Source organism: Aspergillus versicolor, assembly GCF_001890125.1.
Source record: "Aspergillus versicolor CBS 583.65 unplaced genomic scaffold ASPVEscaffold_15, whole genome shotgun sequence".
Classification (NCBI taxonomy): domain Eukaryota; kingdom Fungi; phylum Ascomycota; class Eurotiomycetes; order Eurotiales; family Aspergillaceae; genus Aspergillus; species Aspergillus versicolor.
Window position 1 is genome coordinate 521,869 of NW_024467538.1, and position 15,038 is coordinate 536,906.

A 15,038-nucleotide genomic window follows, 5' to 3' on the forward strand; every position below is an offset into this window, starting at 1 on the left:
ATGAGTACTCCTCGCGTGCTGATCCTAGGCGCTGGAAGCCTGGGAATTGTCCTGGGGGCCTTCCTCCACAAGTCCGGTACGGAAGTTGTCTGCGTCTGCCGCTCAAACTACGAAGCCGCAAAGAACCATGGGTTCAAGGTTAAGTCGACCGTGCTGGGAGCCTACACGTACCATCCCCAAGTCGTGAATTCCGTCCCAGAGGCCCGAGGACTGGCTGATAAACCATACGACTACATTGTCATTGCCACCAAAGCGTTCCCGGATGAAGACCCCTCGCCTGTTAAAGTGATCAGTGAAGCAGTATCGACAACGCAAACCACTATCGTGCTAGTCCAGAATGGCATCGGAATCGAAGAAGCCTACCGGAAACGCTTCCCTACAAACCTTATCATCTCCGCCGTGGCCTACATGCCTTCGACACGAGTTTTCAGCACCGAGGTTATTCAAACCGAAAGCCAACGTATTTTGACGGGTGCTTATCCGAGCCACTCAGCTTCAGCTGCTGGTGAGGCTGGAGATAGGATACGCAGGTTCACGGATATGCTCCGTGCTGGAGGGGCGCAGAGCGAGATTCACGCAGACATCCAGGTTGAACGGTGGAAGAAGCTGATTGGAAACGCCACCTGGAACCCAATCTGCGCTTTGTCTCGGTGTCGCGATGTGGAGCTCCTGAGGATTAGTGATATTTCGGGCGACTTCATTGAGGCCGCTATGTATGAGGTTGTGACTGTGGCTCGCACTCTGGGCTACGGTGACCAGGTCAACGAGGAGGTTGTCAAGGCCCAGATGCGACGGAGTGCTGTCCGACCAGATCCGGGTGTTCAGCCTAGCATGATGGCTGATATGCTTCACAATAGCAAGATGGAGGTTGAGGTTATTGTGGGCAATGTTGTGAGACTAGCAAGGAAGAATTGTGTTGCTGTACCGAGACTACAGACTCTGTATGTACTTGTTTCTGGTCTGAACTGGAGCATATCTCAGAAAACGAGGAGCGGATGACACCGCACACTCGATTACTTACAATTAGACGCTCGTGCCTATAGAAGATATATTACTGATTACTACACCTAGCCTTGGATTCCAATACAGGTCTGCAGTTTGCATAAACATACATGTCGAATTCCAGGTCCATTCTTACAGTATGCGCGCCAGTTCCTATCTCTCGCTGCCGTATAGAATCACCACTCGTTTGCTATCTGATACATCCCATAGCCTCTCGCATGCAGCCCTAACCGTCTGGGAACCATATACCCCCACTATCAGCATATGTTAGCCAGGTTACCACACCTAGTATAGATGATCTTTAGCATACCTGGAGCAGTTGGCAGCCGCTCAGCATCGTCCACATAAACGTGCGAATTGCTACTGTATCTCCGGCAATCCGGCTCCAGGCTGGGTTGACCACCGGAGCTCTGTAAGGCGGCACACGACGGTGGTCTGTCGGCCACGTCGGTGGGTTGTTAACTGGTTCGAGGCCTGTTGGCGAGCCATTGTGAGTAAGGAATTCTTCGCCCTCGGGGTCGGTGTCGGGTAGCTGTTGCTGCAAGGTTCTTGGTTCGTTGGATTCCCTGTTCTGGCTGATTGCGGCATCTGTTTGCGCTTCGCTTGTTCTGGTGGTGCTGGTGGTATAGGACATGGTGAGTTTTGGCTGGATGAACAAGGTGAGCTGAGGGACAGGTAAGAGTTAGTCCCCGGGGGACTTGTAGACCTCAATAGTGCAGGAGGTTCCTCGGCTCGGAACGGCCTGGGGCTCATCTATCCCGTGCCCCTCTGCGTGTATAGAAGATCAGGGCCTGAGGGGGGCCCCATACCCGAGAGGGGTTGTCGTTGCTCCCAGGAGTGGCCGTGCCATGTCCAGCCCGTGAGGACTTGCAGTGTGTCTCCCCAGGCCCTTCGGCTGCCCGAGCTACTTGGGGCGGGTCGTTGTGGTCCTTATCAAAGCCATCCGACTTCGCCATCGAAGGCATCCATGGAAGGCAAAAATGAGCGCACCAGAACGTTCCAGAGTCGAAATTGGCGCCATTGAAGGCCGCGCGCGCAATCTCCGAGGAAGGCAGCAGGAATTGCGATCATTGTTCGCCCATCTCACTGCCCACTCGGACAAGTTCGTGCAGGCAATCCGCACCGAAGAAGCATGTCTCCTTCACGAGGCTGAAGTTGCCGTGGCAGCAATGCTTCTTGATCTTCGCAAACACTACGAACGGCTGGATCTGAAGACAGAGCTGGCCACCGAGTACAAGTCGAAAAGGGGACAGAGTTGCCCAGAACGCCGCGTTGCAGCCCGCATCGTGTACATAATTCCAGAAACGGCTTTTCTCGCCTTCAGCGTATTCAGTGCATTGTGTGCGGCAATCGAGGCGGGCTCCTGCTGCGTCGTCGAAGTAAGTGCTCGTTCTCTAATGGTTGACCTGTTGCTAAGTTTCCTTTTTCCGTCCGTTTCAGCTGCCAACCACCGCGCAGAAGTCCGCTCAACTTGTCCGCCAGGCTATCACGGAATCACTAGACAAGGAGACCTTCGCAGTCGTGTCAAGGAGAGCCCCGCCCGACTTTCTAGCCCGCTGCCTTGTCGTGGACCAGCTCGGGCGACTCGGCAGCACCGACGATGTCCTCGGTCGCGTTGTGTCTGCCCCAGCAGCGCGCGCGGTTGCGTTGGTCGATCGCACCGCAGATGCAAAATTGGCTGCAAGGGAAGTGGTGGCCTCGCGACTGGCTTTCGGCGGTAGGAGTCACTGTGCGGTGGACCAGGTGTTTGTTAATGAGTTCGTGGCCGATGACTTCCTCGACGCAGTGGCTCACGAACTGTCGCAGTATGAGCAGGCTCGTGTGCTGGATAGCAAGGCAGTAGAGAAAAATAGAATGAGCCAATCGCGCAGATCAGCCAGGATGGAGAAGACTTCAGAAATGCAAGATGCTGAGAATGGCGTAAACCAGGGCACCTGCAAGTCTGTCTGGAGAGGTCAACTGGGCCTGGCGGTGGAAGTGGTCGACCGGTATGTATATCCAGTACGATATCATGTGCAATTTCTCAATGTCCACAGATCAAGTCGTCTTTTGAAATGCAAAACACGGGCACCTCTTATTGCAATCCACAGGGTCACCAGTCTCGACGATGCCATTGACCTGTGCGCCACGGAAGAAGAGGAACTTGGCCCAATCTACGTCTTTGCTGCTGGCCCAGAGGCAAACTACCTCTCCAAGTTCGTTGAAAGCACAGCGGCATTTTTGAACCATATACCAGCCCAGCTTCTGAGTAAGAGGATCAGTTATCTCAAGTGCAAGGACCATCCAAACTGACTGAACCAACTTCCACACAGTTGGGCCGTCGTTTCCTGTGGGATATCCGGTGCAGCTTGACCTCCGTTTCACACGAGACATGTTCGAGCATCCCAGCCCGGAGATTGCACCCGGCGAGCGATTCCATGCTATCTCGTGGACTCTTTTCTACGGGGAATCACCCGTCGGGGCCAAAATGCTGGCGACCATGTCGAAGCCGCTCAACCCGACGGGGCAGGCACCAGCAGGCGCTTGGGGCTTTTTTGACCAGGGTATTATCCTGGGCGCGGTCGTCTATCTGCTACCGTTGGTTGCTGCTTCTGTAGCAGGGACTGCCTACATGGGGGTTTTGGGGTATCGATATCTTACATAGTGACCAAGGTGTATTGCTTCTGAGCTTCGTAAATTGAGTATAAATTCTACCTATATTCTCTGAGTAATTTCACCACTATTAATTTGCCATCCAATTATATCTGGAAAGTCCAACACCCCGCGACACCGGGCTATCTCTTAGCGTTGAGGGGTTCAGGATGATACAATGATAAGGAAATATATACATGTGCAAATTGCCGTATATTATTGTCCGAAATATAATATATCCCGATACTTTAATCAGCTAGACATACTCGGTAGTACACAGCTGGTACTCCTAATGTACCCTACATTTATATTCCATTTGGGGCATGCGACTTCGGCTCCCCATGGTCCAGCTGGTGCAGACACTCCACAATACCCGGATACGCATAGCAGTAGTGTCTATGTCTCCAGATTTCCTCAGGCGATGGCTTCTTGTGCGCCTGACGTGTTATAGTTTGGATCCTCGAGGCACGAGGACGTCGCACGCGATCAAAGTCCTTGAGCAGCTCGGGCACGAGGGCACGGCTGATACCGGGCGTGCACAGAATCCGGAATCCTTCAGCGTCTTCAATAGCTTGGTTGCAGCCCTGGCCCTGATGCGGCGTCATCGCGTGGGCAGCGTCTCCGATGATGGCAACGCGGCCTTTAATGTAAGTGGGTAGGGGGTCCTGGTCGCGGAGTTGCCACACTTTGATATCCTCTGCGTTCCTGTTCATACATCTTAGTGCGAGAGCCCTGAATCACGTAGACATTTGGGTTTGTTTACCTGAGTACATCGAGAATGGCCGGCGAGAAACAGTTGAAGCATCTGAGCAGATCTTCGTGAGATCCTTCTGCAGACCATGACTCGGTGGTGGGGGATTGCAGAATCTCGTCCGGGGTGATACAGCCGACATTCAGGGTCTGGAAGTCGCGGCAGGGGTACATGATGACCGATCGATTCGTTCCGTCTGCGCTGAGATAGATATCCAAGCTTGCTTCGCGGGTCGAGTCCATCACTCGTAATTCTAGACCATGTTTCTCGAGAGCGTCCCTTGAAATGGTGAATCGGAATGCAGACGAGCCTGACGGACGAGCGGTACGAAAGTCTTCCTCCGCGACAACCAGCGGTCTCAGAATGGATTTGATTCCATCTGCTCCTAAGATGAGTGTAAGACAGTATCCTGGTGACATTGAATAGAGTAAAGGAATATCAGCCTACCTATCACAAGGTCAGACTCCAGCTTCCCCCCGTTATCAAGGAACACGTCCCCCGTCTGAACGTCAACGCCAGTGACTCTTGTTCCCCAGAGCATTTGAGCAGGCCGTCCTTGAATCTTGAGCGTCTCTGAAGGACATGTTGCAAGCCTAAGGAATTCGTTCCAAAGGTCCCCGCGGTGCTGAAACAGCCACTCTGCACCATACTGCTCGCGAAGAAAGCCCATACTCTCTTCCATGAGAACGTTCCCGTCTCGATCCATCGTCCTGGCCATGCCGCAAGCAATTGAACGACATCGGGCCTTGTCAAAGCCCAGCTCTTGAGCTATTTTGACTCCATTCGGGCCTAGGTTTATAGCAGCTCCCACCTCGTGGCCGCCCTCGAATTTCTCCACGAGGGTGACGGCGTGCTTCTCCCTCAGAACACGAGCTGCTAGTAAACCTGCAAGCCCTGCTCCCACGATAGTTACCTTTAGGTGGCCGTCCATTTTTGAAGTGATTATCCCCGCGAACGGTCGAGGGAGTTTAAGACCTGATGATCAACCGTCAATGATTGCCGCGGTGGCGGTGCAAAAGGTACAGCTTGACTGATCGGTTAAACTTCCCCTGTCGGCAATGTTGCATCAGGTCATTATCCGTCTGATTCTCGGATACGTTGGCAACATTGCCGAAACATTGCAAGTTGGGCCGAAGACATCGTCGGCTGGTGGCGGGCTCTATATCGGATACCCCACTGCGGGCAACCGAGATATCGGATCCTCCTGTTGCCGCGTGAGCTACATCCTTTTCTCTACTACTCAAAACTATGTACTAGTGACAGCTTCCAGACCCAACTGTCTCTTTTGATAAGGCTCATGATATTCCTCGTACTGTCGTACAGCCACTAGCATGTGGCCCAGGTGAGCTTCAATAGAAAGCCCTCAATTTCTTGGAGAGCTTTAAGCTTAATCAATCCTAGATAGCCAGCTTGGGGGCACTTATATATACTCTATAATTATGGCAGTCAAGTACTAGGCTGGACTCCCATCCCGGGAACAGACTCTCCCAGCTCTCCGCTCCCATCAACCACCACCGGGTCTATCGGCAGTAGAACATAAAGCATGCGCGCCCAACCGGGCCCCTCACGACCATCAGCTCCTGTAGTCATCGTAATATTCTTCCAGGCATGGCAAGTTCCCCTCTGAATCGCGATATCGCCCTTTTGCATCCGTCGAGTCTCCCCACTATCAAGAATCAACTCTACCTCTCCCTCAAGAACAACCCCGTAATTTAGCGACACGGTGCGGTGCATTGCACTTGTCACTCCAGGCCCGATGTCCACCACGCGGCAGACTGATCCTGTCGAGATGGCCAGGCCGGGATTTTCCTTTAGGTAGTTGCCGTAGATGCACAGGTCCGCGTCTTTTTGGAGGGATATCGGTAGACTGTTGGTTGCATACGCCAGGGAAAAGTATGCCCCCGGGACTGATGTTTGGGGCACTGCTTCTGAGACTGCTGTAGAGAATATCGCGGCTCCTTTGTTGTCGTGGGTGGTGATGAAGCGTTTGACATCCGGCAGCGCTTGAGGTAAGGGAGTCATTCTGGGCGATTTAGAAAGATTGCAGAAATTGAAGAATTGGTGTTGGATATCTTTCTAAATTTCTGTGGGAAAAGGGTGTTTTCATGCTAATTATTCTTCTTATTAGTCGGCTTTATAGGTCCTATCCAGGCACTGGGTCTGGACTCCCAGATCGGGCACGATGCCCTCACCTTCCCGACATTTCAGGTCTGTGAAGTTCCAAACTAACTTGTCATTCATTATCAAAAATATATTATATTTCATTAGAAAAACATGATAATAACCAAGGTTTTGATGTGAGGAACCGCCTCGGGATGTGGCGGAACAAGTTTTGCGGGGCCCCGAACTCTCCAGTCTACCTGGTAATCCCTCCAGGCTGTATCAGCCTTCGGATGCTTCTCCGTGAAATCAAGAGAATACTAATGTCATCTTCTATTTCTCCCCCGCGGCTCCCCCGCAGGGCTAAAAACCAACAAGTCTACGCCTGCGACCGGTGCAATGCAAGTTTCCGCCGCCAGGACCACCTGCACCGACACTACCGCGCGCACACCAAGCAACGGCCCTTTGCGTGTCCGGTGTGCTCCAAGGGCTTTGCTCGTCGGGACCTAATGGTCAGGCACAAGAAGAATCACAGTGGCAGTCCCAATATAAGGCGAGAATCCTTGGACTCATCCGCCAACGTCAAATATCGCGTTGCTCAGGCGTGCAGACGCTGTGCTTCGTCCAAGCTGAAGTGTACAGACCAGAAGCCGTGCCAGCGATGCCAGAATAAGAATATACCCTGTGAAACGACTGCTGTGCCTGATCCTTTTGTGGAGCATGGACCCTCTGGCGACAACAGCAATGCCCCATCCTCGTCTCCCGGCGGACAGCAGAACTCAACCACCAGCGAATCCACTATCGCTGGCATCCAACCCTTCTGTAATTCATTCAGTCTGCTTCCATTCGGCGGAGAGGACTGTAGTTTCAGCACTGGCGATACGCTCGACCTGAGCGATATGGATTTCTCGTTCCTGAACTCCATCAGCACCTTCACTGATATGGACAGCCCTTGCGTAGTCCCGCCGCCAAACGAAACCATGTCGCCCATCATGCCCATGCGATCACAGGTATACAAGCTCTCATCCGTTGTCCAAGGCTGGATGCCCCTGTCAACCGAGAACTCACACATGGAGCAAGCCCACCTCTCGATCAACGGAGAGGTTCCCGGCTTCACTCCGCAGACCGACACCACCAGTATACTGGTCCAACCCTTCCCTCACTTCGTACGCGACCGCGTCCTCAATATGGTTTTTATTGCATATTCGGATCGAAATCCTCGCATCGTCGAGTCATTTCCGAGTTCCGAGGTCCTCTTCAAGCTTGCAAACCGGTATATCACCCGCAAGAAGGTGAGACACATCAATGATCTGATCCATATTCCCACATTCGACTGGAATAGCTCACGGCCGGAGCTTATCGCCGCCATGATTGCGATGGGAGCCGTGGATAGTCCATCGGTCACACTGAGGAAATTCGGTTTTGCCCTGCAGTTGACGGTGCGGCGGGCGACGATGCAGCGAGTAGGTGAATTGCTCCCTATCTCAATGAGAGCCCCAAACTAAAGACTTTATCTTTATGCAGTATGAAGAGGACCACACAACAATGAGAGCACTAGACATGGCCCAGGCATTTCTCCTGCAGCAGTACATGGGCATCTTCAGCGGAATTTCACGCAAGATCGGCCTAGCAGAAAGCTGCTTCATGATAGTCCCCACAATCATCTCGCAGGCCCGGAGACTCCTCCTTCTAGACGCCGAGCCGTATTTTGACGCAGCTCTAGAGAGCGACTGTGTTGAAAGGCTGGACAGTATTTGGCGTCGCTGGTGTGAACAGGAATCTATGCGGAGGCTAATATATCACTCCTTCGTCCTCGACTGCCACACCTCTATCACCCGGAATACCAATCCCACTCTGTCGTATGCCAGCATGGACATACCTCTTCCCTGCCCCAAGCAACTCTGGCACGCAGAAACTGCAGCCATATGGAAGGATGGAGTTCTCAAGCTGTCCTCACCAGCGCCCCCACCGTCATTGAAGGAGCTGATCCAGGATCCCCAACTCCTGGGTACATGCAAAGACCGCGTCGACACCCCCTTTATGCAGTCCGTCTACCTCAGCGGGATGTGGTCCATGGTTCGAGAATACCGCCAGCTCAGCAGCATTGCCGCCGGGTCCAGCACATGGAACACGCTCGTGCTCTCATCCCGGCACGCAGAGCTGCAATCAGTCATGAAGCTTTTCCCCCTGAATAGTTGCAGCAGTGGTCCGCTAACTCCGGAAATCGCTTTCCTCTACAACCTGGTCTCGATGCACCTCCACGTCTCCTTCAACGATCTCCAACCATCAAGCGTGGGAGAGAGTTTCCGGGAGGAATTCAAGACCGCGGTTTACGCCGAGTCGTGGATGCAGGGGGCTGATTCGCGCTGTGCAATCTGGCAGGCTGGTCAGATCGTTCGGGCTGCAGAGGCTATGGATCGCGGGACACTCTGCGATGTTTACTCCATTGCGCTTCTACAGGCAGCCATTGTCTTGTTTGTGGCTGGTAGTTTCTCCTGCCGGCGCCATACGCAGACACCTGCCGTCCATACTAGTGCTACTGGTACTACAGCTACTACTTCTATTCCTGCAACGGCATTACAGGATGTCTCGTTGAATACATCGCAGACGCCGGAGTTGGACCTTTATCTTGCGTATGGGAATGGGACGCCGGGACTCACTGTTGATGCTGATAGATTCATTCCCCTGCATGATTGTAAGTCGGTTGCTGAGGTGTTGAAGCGGGTTATCGAGGGAAACTGGCAGCCGGACCTGCCACCCTGGGGAACGGATGAAGTTATCCGGGTGCTAGATGATTTGTGTACTGTATTTACCTGCCTTTAGTAAGGTTATATAGGAATACTTTGTCTCTCAGGGTGAAGGTTTATTCAGAATCTATTGTTTGACGAAAGCTTTAGAGAGCCTAATATCCTTTTTATGCCCCCCCTAATCATTCCTTCTGTGTACTGAGAAGCTGACAGAAAAATATCAATGAATATATAGCAGAAAGTCAGAAGTTAGACATGTCGGGCTATATATTAGAGTCACTCCAGCAATGGTAATCTCGCAAACGCCGCATCCGCTCCAACTAAGCCTTGAATACCAATATCCTCCCTTGTCAAGACCACCTCGTCAGTGCTAGTAAAAGCCTTTCCATCCATGACTTCCAAATAAGAGTGCGAAATGTCCATAAGATCACCCAAACCAGGCCACAACTTCCTATAATCATCCCTACTGATCTGTACAGCCGTCACCCGGATTCCCTTTGCCGTTCCAAATGCTTCAACTATGTCTCCAATAGCCATATATTCCATCACCGCAGCAACAGTCTTCCCACGCAGTGTCACCCTCTGGTTCTCCAGAATAGCACGAACAAACGACCCAGCATTAGTCCCCTCATCCCCCAGAAGAGGCAGCTTCGTCGCCGGGTCGACACTCACCAAAGTCACATACGTCTCACCACCACTTGGGTCAACTCCATGAATCTGAAAAGGATGAAAAACCGGAGCCATCATATTCCCCGCATACCACCCAAACCAGACGAAAGTCGTTTTCTCCAGCAATTCCGGCAAACTAGACCGGATATACCGATCCACCGCGTTCTTGCTCTCGTAGTACGGCACTACCACCTCCCCACCTGTATTCACCTTCGAGTCTGGCAACGTCGACCAGATATAGTGCTCTAATGTTGAAGTCTGCGCTGCCGCATTGGCTAGGTTGATTCCAAACTCGGTTTCGGACTCCATTGCCTTGTTAACACCCAGGGTGGGGAGGTTCTCGAAGAAATTAGTTACGGCAAAGATTGCGTGTGATCCGGCGAATGCGGCTTTTAAAGAGGTTGGGTTGGCCAGGTCGGCTTGGAGGACTTGGATGCCTTGCGAGGATAGGGCTTTTGCGGCGGGACTGGCTGGGTTGCGGGTTATGGTGCGGATGGTGTAGGGCTTGGGATCGGTGGTGGTGGTGGTGTTTGCAGCGAGGAGGGCTTTGAGCACGGAACCACCTTGTGTGCCTGTGCCGCCGACAACGGTTATTATTCTGGACATCTTGGAGGAATGACGTGAATGTTGAAATGGTTGTATATAGTAAGGTATGTGGTGAGGTATAGTGTGGATGGAGTGAACCTCCACGCCTTTATATAGCCTGCGAATATATTCATAAAAGCGGAATCCCGCATCGTATCCACATTTAATCGAAGTCTACTAGGTAAGTTATTTATTGAATGATTACGAACTTACTGCGGGATTCTCTTGCGGACGCGGGCAATTATGGATCTCCGCTTCCCGCCCGAACCAATCACAACATAGTATATCTATAGAGGTCGAGCTATATATAATGGTAAATCATCAGCTACAATGTTCACTCCGTTCCAAATCACTCATCTACTCCATCCTTGACAATATCATTTCAACCAAAATGACCATCACCGAGCTGCTCTGGCCCGTATTCAAATCAGACCCCCAGCTCCAAGCCGAATTCGCCGCCAAATCGCCCGAGATCTTCGCCCACTTCGTCGGCGTCGCGGGGTTGAAAGACTTCTTCCGCGGACAGGTCATCTTCGATAACGACGTACCAGTTGACAAGAGTAGCTGTCGGGGGGCTTTGATTCTTGGTTCGTGCCTAAACCCTTATCTTTTTGACTGTTTTCGGTTGGATGAACTAATAGGCAAATAAAGAATGGGATGATGTCTCTTCCATGCATGCGTTCTTCCCACACTCTGAGACATTCCGCTCGTTTATCAGTCTTGTAAAGCCATACGTCGCGGGCCCTGATATCCCGCAGTTATTCGAGGCTGTTGTTTCGGCTGTTCCGTGTGCGGAGACGGGTGTTACGCAGGTACTTAAAGTGTCGAAGGGGCCGGGGACAGAAACCGTATGGATCCGGCTTCAAGAGGTTATTGCAGAGCTTTATGGAAATGGGAAGCCGCTATTCGCGTGTGCTAATGGGGTCGAGAAGGAGGAAAGTGTGTTTTTGGGCATTGTTGGGTGGCGGAGAGTAGAGGACTATGAGCGGTCGAGGACAGTCAAGGCCATCACTGCACTCTTGAGGGAGTTGGGGAGTAGAGGAGAGGTCTTCAACGTCGTGGTACAGCTGGAGCGGATGGCTGTCTGAAGGCAGGGTGTAACCAAAGAAGTGGCGATTGAGTAATATATACAGATGCAGCATGATAATCTCAACTCAACATGATGAACCAGATCTATAAAGCCACCGCCGAGTTGGTATACGCGTTCACAGAATCCAGTCCCTGGCATGGAACAAGGAGTAACTTCTCAAACCGGTCTAGGCTTCTTGGTGTAGAAACAAGCCAACGGGCAAGGAAATTCTCGTATGTTATTATGCTACCGAAGGCTGTAGTACTCTGGTCACTCGTGGAGTCCCAGTCAGTGAGGGTTGTTGACAGTGGCAGTTTCGCTAATGTATGCAATCCGATGCAAACACCGTCTCGGAAGATTGAATTAACACCGTAGAGCATATAGACGATGATCGCTGTCCTGCGAATAGACTCTGCGATGATCCAGCTGTACCGGGTGTTAGGGGGCTCGGACTGTGAACGGACAACCAGTTTCAGCGCGGATGTCATCAAGATATCTTGCTGTTGCTCGGCCACCATTCGTTGAGTGATGTCGCCGTGGAAGAATCGGACTGTTTGATAGATAATCAACGCCTGCAATATGGCAAGGTCATCGAGTAGGCTAGTCGGGTCCTTCGGCTGCAGCAACCCGAGAACCTCAGCATCTATGATGCGGAATAACATCTCCCTATTCGTGTCGGATAGCATGCAAGACATGGAAGAAACACCCAAAGACGTCCGGATAGCCTGGGGCATAGATTTGCGGTATAAATCTCGGTGAATGAAGATTGTTTGTCCCTGCTGGGCGAGTTCTGGGAGGACGTGTTTTAGCTCGTCAATCACCCATTGCCATGACTGAGTGCTGCCTTGAATAGGCTGAACCTCTCCAAGCGAGCCCACGAACCTCGCTGTAGTTTCCAGTAGGCTCGGAGGCTCTGGGATCATCAGGTTCGACGCCAATCCTGGATCAGGAAATGGTGTGGATGGCTCGAGCAGGCCGGAGATATCGCCAGTTTCCATAAAGCCCATATCAGAGTCATTGATTATGCTCAGCAAGGATTCCAAAGTGTCGTCATGGATGGCTAGCTGAGCTATAGAGCTGTCGGACGCTGTTGAATGGTTGTCGCTTCTAGGCGGGCTAATCGGCGGATAGGCATATTGGCAGGTCTTCTTCGTCCTTTGACATGTATCGCAAGTAGGATAGGCCAAGTTGCATTTGCGACGGCCCTTATAGCAGGCATTACAGGCCTTGCGTCTCAGAGACATGGTGGTTGCGAGTTGGTGATGCTGACGTGAGGAGTTGGATGACTTGAATTGGCGGCTGGTCAGGGTATTACTAATCCTGTAAGATTTTAATATCAGGACTCAACAGGCGAGATATAGTTCTTGCGATTACATAGATTGGTCAGCTGACTAGCTGATAGTAATATAAATAAGACACGCGATAACTGATCAGGAATGAGGTCAATATTAAAACAAGTAATAGACTTTGAACATGAAGCCCTAGAGGCTCTTCATAGAAAGCCGGCCCAAGCCATTGTCCCCCTCCAATCACACCTCCATGCACGTCTTGACAACATTGATATTCGATCTTATTCCACTCCTTCTCGAGATTAGGCGCCAGTTCCTTCAGATGCCTCTTCAATTTGTCAACTATACTTGTATTGCCATATACTGTACTGTACCTGTATATCGGGCGAGTTTATTCATGTTAGCATACCTTGATAACAAACCTCGTCCGTCTACATTTGACCACGTTGATATCGTCACCCATGTCATGATATTGAATTTGAAAGTGGGGACCTGACAGGTCTTAATGAGTACCGATTTATCTATATCCACCAGGCCTGCTACTCGCTTCCGGTGGCATCCCACTAGGCGCTCCATGCTTCCCTATCAAACCCGGGGCACGATTCAACGTGTCGGGTGTGAATAGCTGCAGGCACATACGGTGCATGTAATACTCCAGCTCCTCAGGCCGCGCCTCCCGGATCTCGTGGCTGAGCTTCTCCAACATTTCTCTCTCAAGTTCATAGAGGTCGAACGGACGATGGAGCCTGTCCTTTTGCTGCCACCCGCGGGCCTTTAGCGTTGCCATGACGTTGCGCACGAAGTGCTGGCAGTTGCCGCGGAAGAGCCATGATGCTGGTCGATTTCACCCTGACCGCTACTCTTTCGCTGACGGACAAAGTTCCAGAGTACGAGTTGGACTTGGATAAGAGTCAATGGGGTTGACGTAGGTTCGACTGGGATAGAACTCACGGTTCAGCACAAATTCTTCGAAACTGAAGTACATGACTACCTCCTCTAGGCCCCTTTCTTGCACTATATTGAAATCCCTAGGGGAGAGAGTCTTCTTCCAAACACCTTCTCCCTGCTCTCCTGGAGTTCCCCAGACGTTCTCAAGGATTAGTTCGCCTTTGTATTCCTTCCGGAAGTTCATTCCGAAGATTTGGTAGTTTGGTCCCTCGTTTGGTCAGCTATTTCCAAGGTATTCGGCCAGGAGACGCCTAATCGCTCACCTGCTGATCAGCAGCCACAGGCCGAATATAGACGCCTCAGTGCGCCAACTGCTGCTGCACACCCGAAGAGAATCCATTAACAACCCGCCACGGGTTATACGCCACGCCGACAACCCAAGCACGCCGCTGATAAGAGCTGCTTCTAGGGATTGTCTGCTCGCGTCCATTCTCAACGCGATAGAAATTGATGATGTCCTTGCTATCGTCGCGACGCTGCGATGCTGCACCAAAAATATCGTATCGGCCGCCGGGGTCGGAGCATTTTCCGAACGTGTAGGGGGCTCGCGGGTCGACGTTATCGCGCCCTGGCCAGGCGAGTGCGCCTTCGACTTTGCGGTTGACCCTGCCGGCCTGTACGGGCTTTGGTTTCTGGCCTGGTGATGGTGCTGGTCCTGGCCGAGTTGTCTTGCTGGTGGAGTTGGTTACTTTGGACTGATCATTGCCCATGGTGCTTAGGGGTGCTCTGATAATAACTATAAGACTCCGTAAAAGCCACGGATCATTCAAGACTACTCAAGAATGAAATGAACTGGGCGGGGTTATATGTCAGTAGCTGGCGAGGCTGAGGCGAAGCAGATTGGTGTCTTTGCCCTGCTTGAATGAAGCAACGAGGCTGTTGAATTTGGCCCCTGCATGTCCTCCAAATCCACTTCAGCAATGCCACGATCGCTTATGGGGACAATGCGTCCAATCAAGAGAAGGGATTCGTCGTATACTCCAGAAAATCAAGCCCTGCAGACTAAAATCTGACTGGAAGTTTGTTCCTTGTCATTAATCCAACCGAAATACGCGCCATCGCCGCTGTCGAATAGATGTCAGGTTTGCTTTTGGCATTTCTTCCACACTGCATCCCAGATGCTCTAGCACAGCCTCGCCAAGCAAGTAGCCTATAACTTTTCAAGAGGCAGCGTTGGTTATTCTCAGACGTTGACTGATATAAAGAGCGCCACTCAGCCTTTTTCGCGTAGGAAACGTCTTCCCTCT

At 51.7% G+C, this 15,038-nt stretch overlaps 10 protein-coding genes across 10 annotated transcripts; 5 read left to right on the top strand and 5 right to left on the bottom strand.

Annotated features, from left to right (window-relative positions):
* On the top strand, positions 1 to 999 carry ASPVEDRAFT_143767 (ketopantoate reductase family protein; the record flags this gene model as incomplete). Its single annotated transcript, XM_040807943.1, has 1 exon — positions 1 to 999. The coding sequence occupies one exon, from the start codon at positions 1 to 3 to the stop codon at positions 997 to 999; it is 999 nt and encodes a 332-aa protein (XP_040674096.1).
* A 145-nt stretch (positions 1,000 to 1,144) lies between these two features.
* Positions 1,145 to 1,885, bottom strand: ASPVEDRAFT_77017 (uncharacterized protein). The gene is made up of 2 exons (XM_040816375.1): positions 1,313 to 1,885; positions 1,145 to 1,256 (listed from the first exon to the last, which is right to left on the bottom strand). Exons 1-2 carry the CDS (start codon positions 1,634 to 1,636, stop codon positions 1,179 to 1,181), a joined length of 402 nt encoding a protein of 133 aa, XP_040674097.1. The 5' UTR covers positions 1,637 to 1,885; the 3' UTR covers positions 1,145 to 1,178.
* Positions 1,886 to 1,982: 97 nt separating this feature from the next.
* ASPVEDRAFT_89562 (uncharacterized protein) lies at positions 1,983 to 3,646 on the top strand (the record flags this gene model as incomplete). Its single annotated transcript, XM_040818650.1, has 4 exons — positions 1,983 to 2,381; positions 2,443 to 2,990; positions 3,039 to 3,250; positions 3,315 to 3,646. 4 exons carry the CDS (start codon positions 1,983 to 1,985, stop codon positions 3,644 to 3,646), a joined length of 1,491 nt encoding a protein of 496 aa, XP_040674098.1.
* A 292-nt stretch (positions 3,647 to 3,938) lies between these two features.
* Positions 3,939 to 5,315, bottom strand: ASPVEDRAFT_144079 (uncharacterized protein; the record flags this gene model as incomplete). Its single annotated transcript, XM_040807961.1, has 3 exons — positions 3,939 to 4,338; positions 4,397 to 4,769; positions 4,832 to 5,315. The coding sequence occupies 3 exons, from the start codon at positions 5,313 to 5,315 to the stop codon at positions 3,939 to 3,941; spliced, it is 1,257 nt and encodes a 418-aa protein (XP_040674099.1).
* Positions 5,316 to 5,830: 515 nt separating this feature from the next.
* On the bottom strand, positions 5,831 to 6,406 carry ASPVEDRAFT_34503 (cupin domain-containing protein; the record flags this gene model as incomplete). The annotated part of the gene is made up of 1 exon (XM_040810858.1): positions 5,831 to 6,406. The coding sequence occupies one exon, from the start codon at positions 6,404 to 6,406 to the stop codon at positions 5,831 to 5,833; it is 576 nt and encodes a 191-aa protein (XP_040674100.1).
* A 370-nt stretch (positions 6,407 to 6,776) lies between these two features.
* On the top strand, positions 6,777 to 8,836 carry ASPVEDRAFT_179613 (uncharacterized protein; the record flags this gene model as incomplete). The annotated part of the gene is made up of 2 exons (XM_040808843.1): positions 6,777 to 7,947; positions 8,009 to 8,836. Coding segments are annotated over 2 exons (1,999 nt in total), but the record flags the coding sequence as incomplete, so codon positions are not given.
* A 671-nt stretch (positions 8,837 to 9,507) lies between these two features.
* On the bottom strand, positions 9,508 to 10,506 carry ASPVEDRAFT_143774 (uncharacterized protein; the record flags this gene model as incomplete). The annotated part of the gene is made up of 1 exon (XM_040807944.1): positions 9,508 to 10,506. One exon carries the CDS (start codon positions 10,504 to 10,506, stop codon positions 9,508 to 9,510), a length of 999 nt encoding a protein of 332 aa, XP_040674102.1.
* A 370-nt stretch (positions 10,507 to 10,876) lies between these two features.
* On the top strand, positions 10,877 to 11,573 carry ASPVEDRAFT_143778 (uncharacterized protein; the record flags this gene model as incomplete). The annotated part of the gene is made up of 2 exons (XM_040807946.1): positions 10,877 to 11,072; positions 11,137 to 11,573. The coding sequence occupies 2 exons, from the start codon at positions 10,877 to 10,879 to the stop codon at positions 11,571 to 11,573; spliced, it is 633 nt and encodes a 210-aa protein (XP_040674103.1).
* An 85-nt stretch (positions 11,574 to 11,658) lies between these two features.
* On the bottom strand, positions 11,659 to 12,798 carry ASPVEDRAFT_34507 (Zn(II)2Cys6 transcription factor domain-containing protein; the record flags this gene model as incomplete). The annotated part of the gene is made up of 1 exon (XM_040810859.1): positions 11,659 to 12,798. The coding sequence occupies one exon, from the start codon at positions 12,796 to 12,798 to the stop codon at positions 11,659 to 11,661; it is 1,140 nt and encodes a 379-aa protein (XP_040674104.1).
* Positions 12,799 to 13,065: 267 nt separating this feature from the next.
* On the top strand, positions 13,066 to 13,435 carry ASPVEDRAFT_47493 (uncharacterized protein). The gene has a single exon (XM_040813795.1). The coding sequence runs from the start codon at positions 13,094 to 13,096 to the stop codon at positions 13,337 to 13,339; it is 246 nt and encodes an 81-aa protein (XP_040674105.1). The 5' UTR covers positions 13,066 to 13,093; the 3' UTR covers positions 13,340 to 13,435.
* The last annotated feature ends 1,603 nt before the right edge of the window (positions 13,436 to 15,038 follow it).

Coding starts and splice junctions, on each gene's coding strand:
- ASPVEDRAFT_77017 (XM_040816375.1), bottom strand. CDS start 1,636: ATGTCCTATACCACCAGCACCACCAGAACAAGCGAAGCGCAAACAGAT. Junction 1,257..1,312: donor GCGGCTGCCAACTGCTCCAG/GTATGCTAAAGA, acceptor ATATGCTGATAG/TGGGGGTATATGGTTCCCAG.
- ASPVEDRAFT_47493 (XM_040813795.1), top strand. CDS start 13,094: ATGCACGTCTTGACAACATTGATATTCGATCTTATTCCACTCCTTCTC.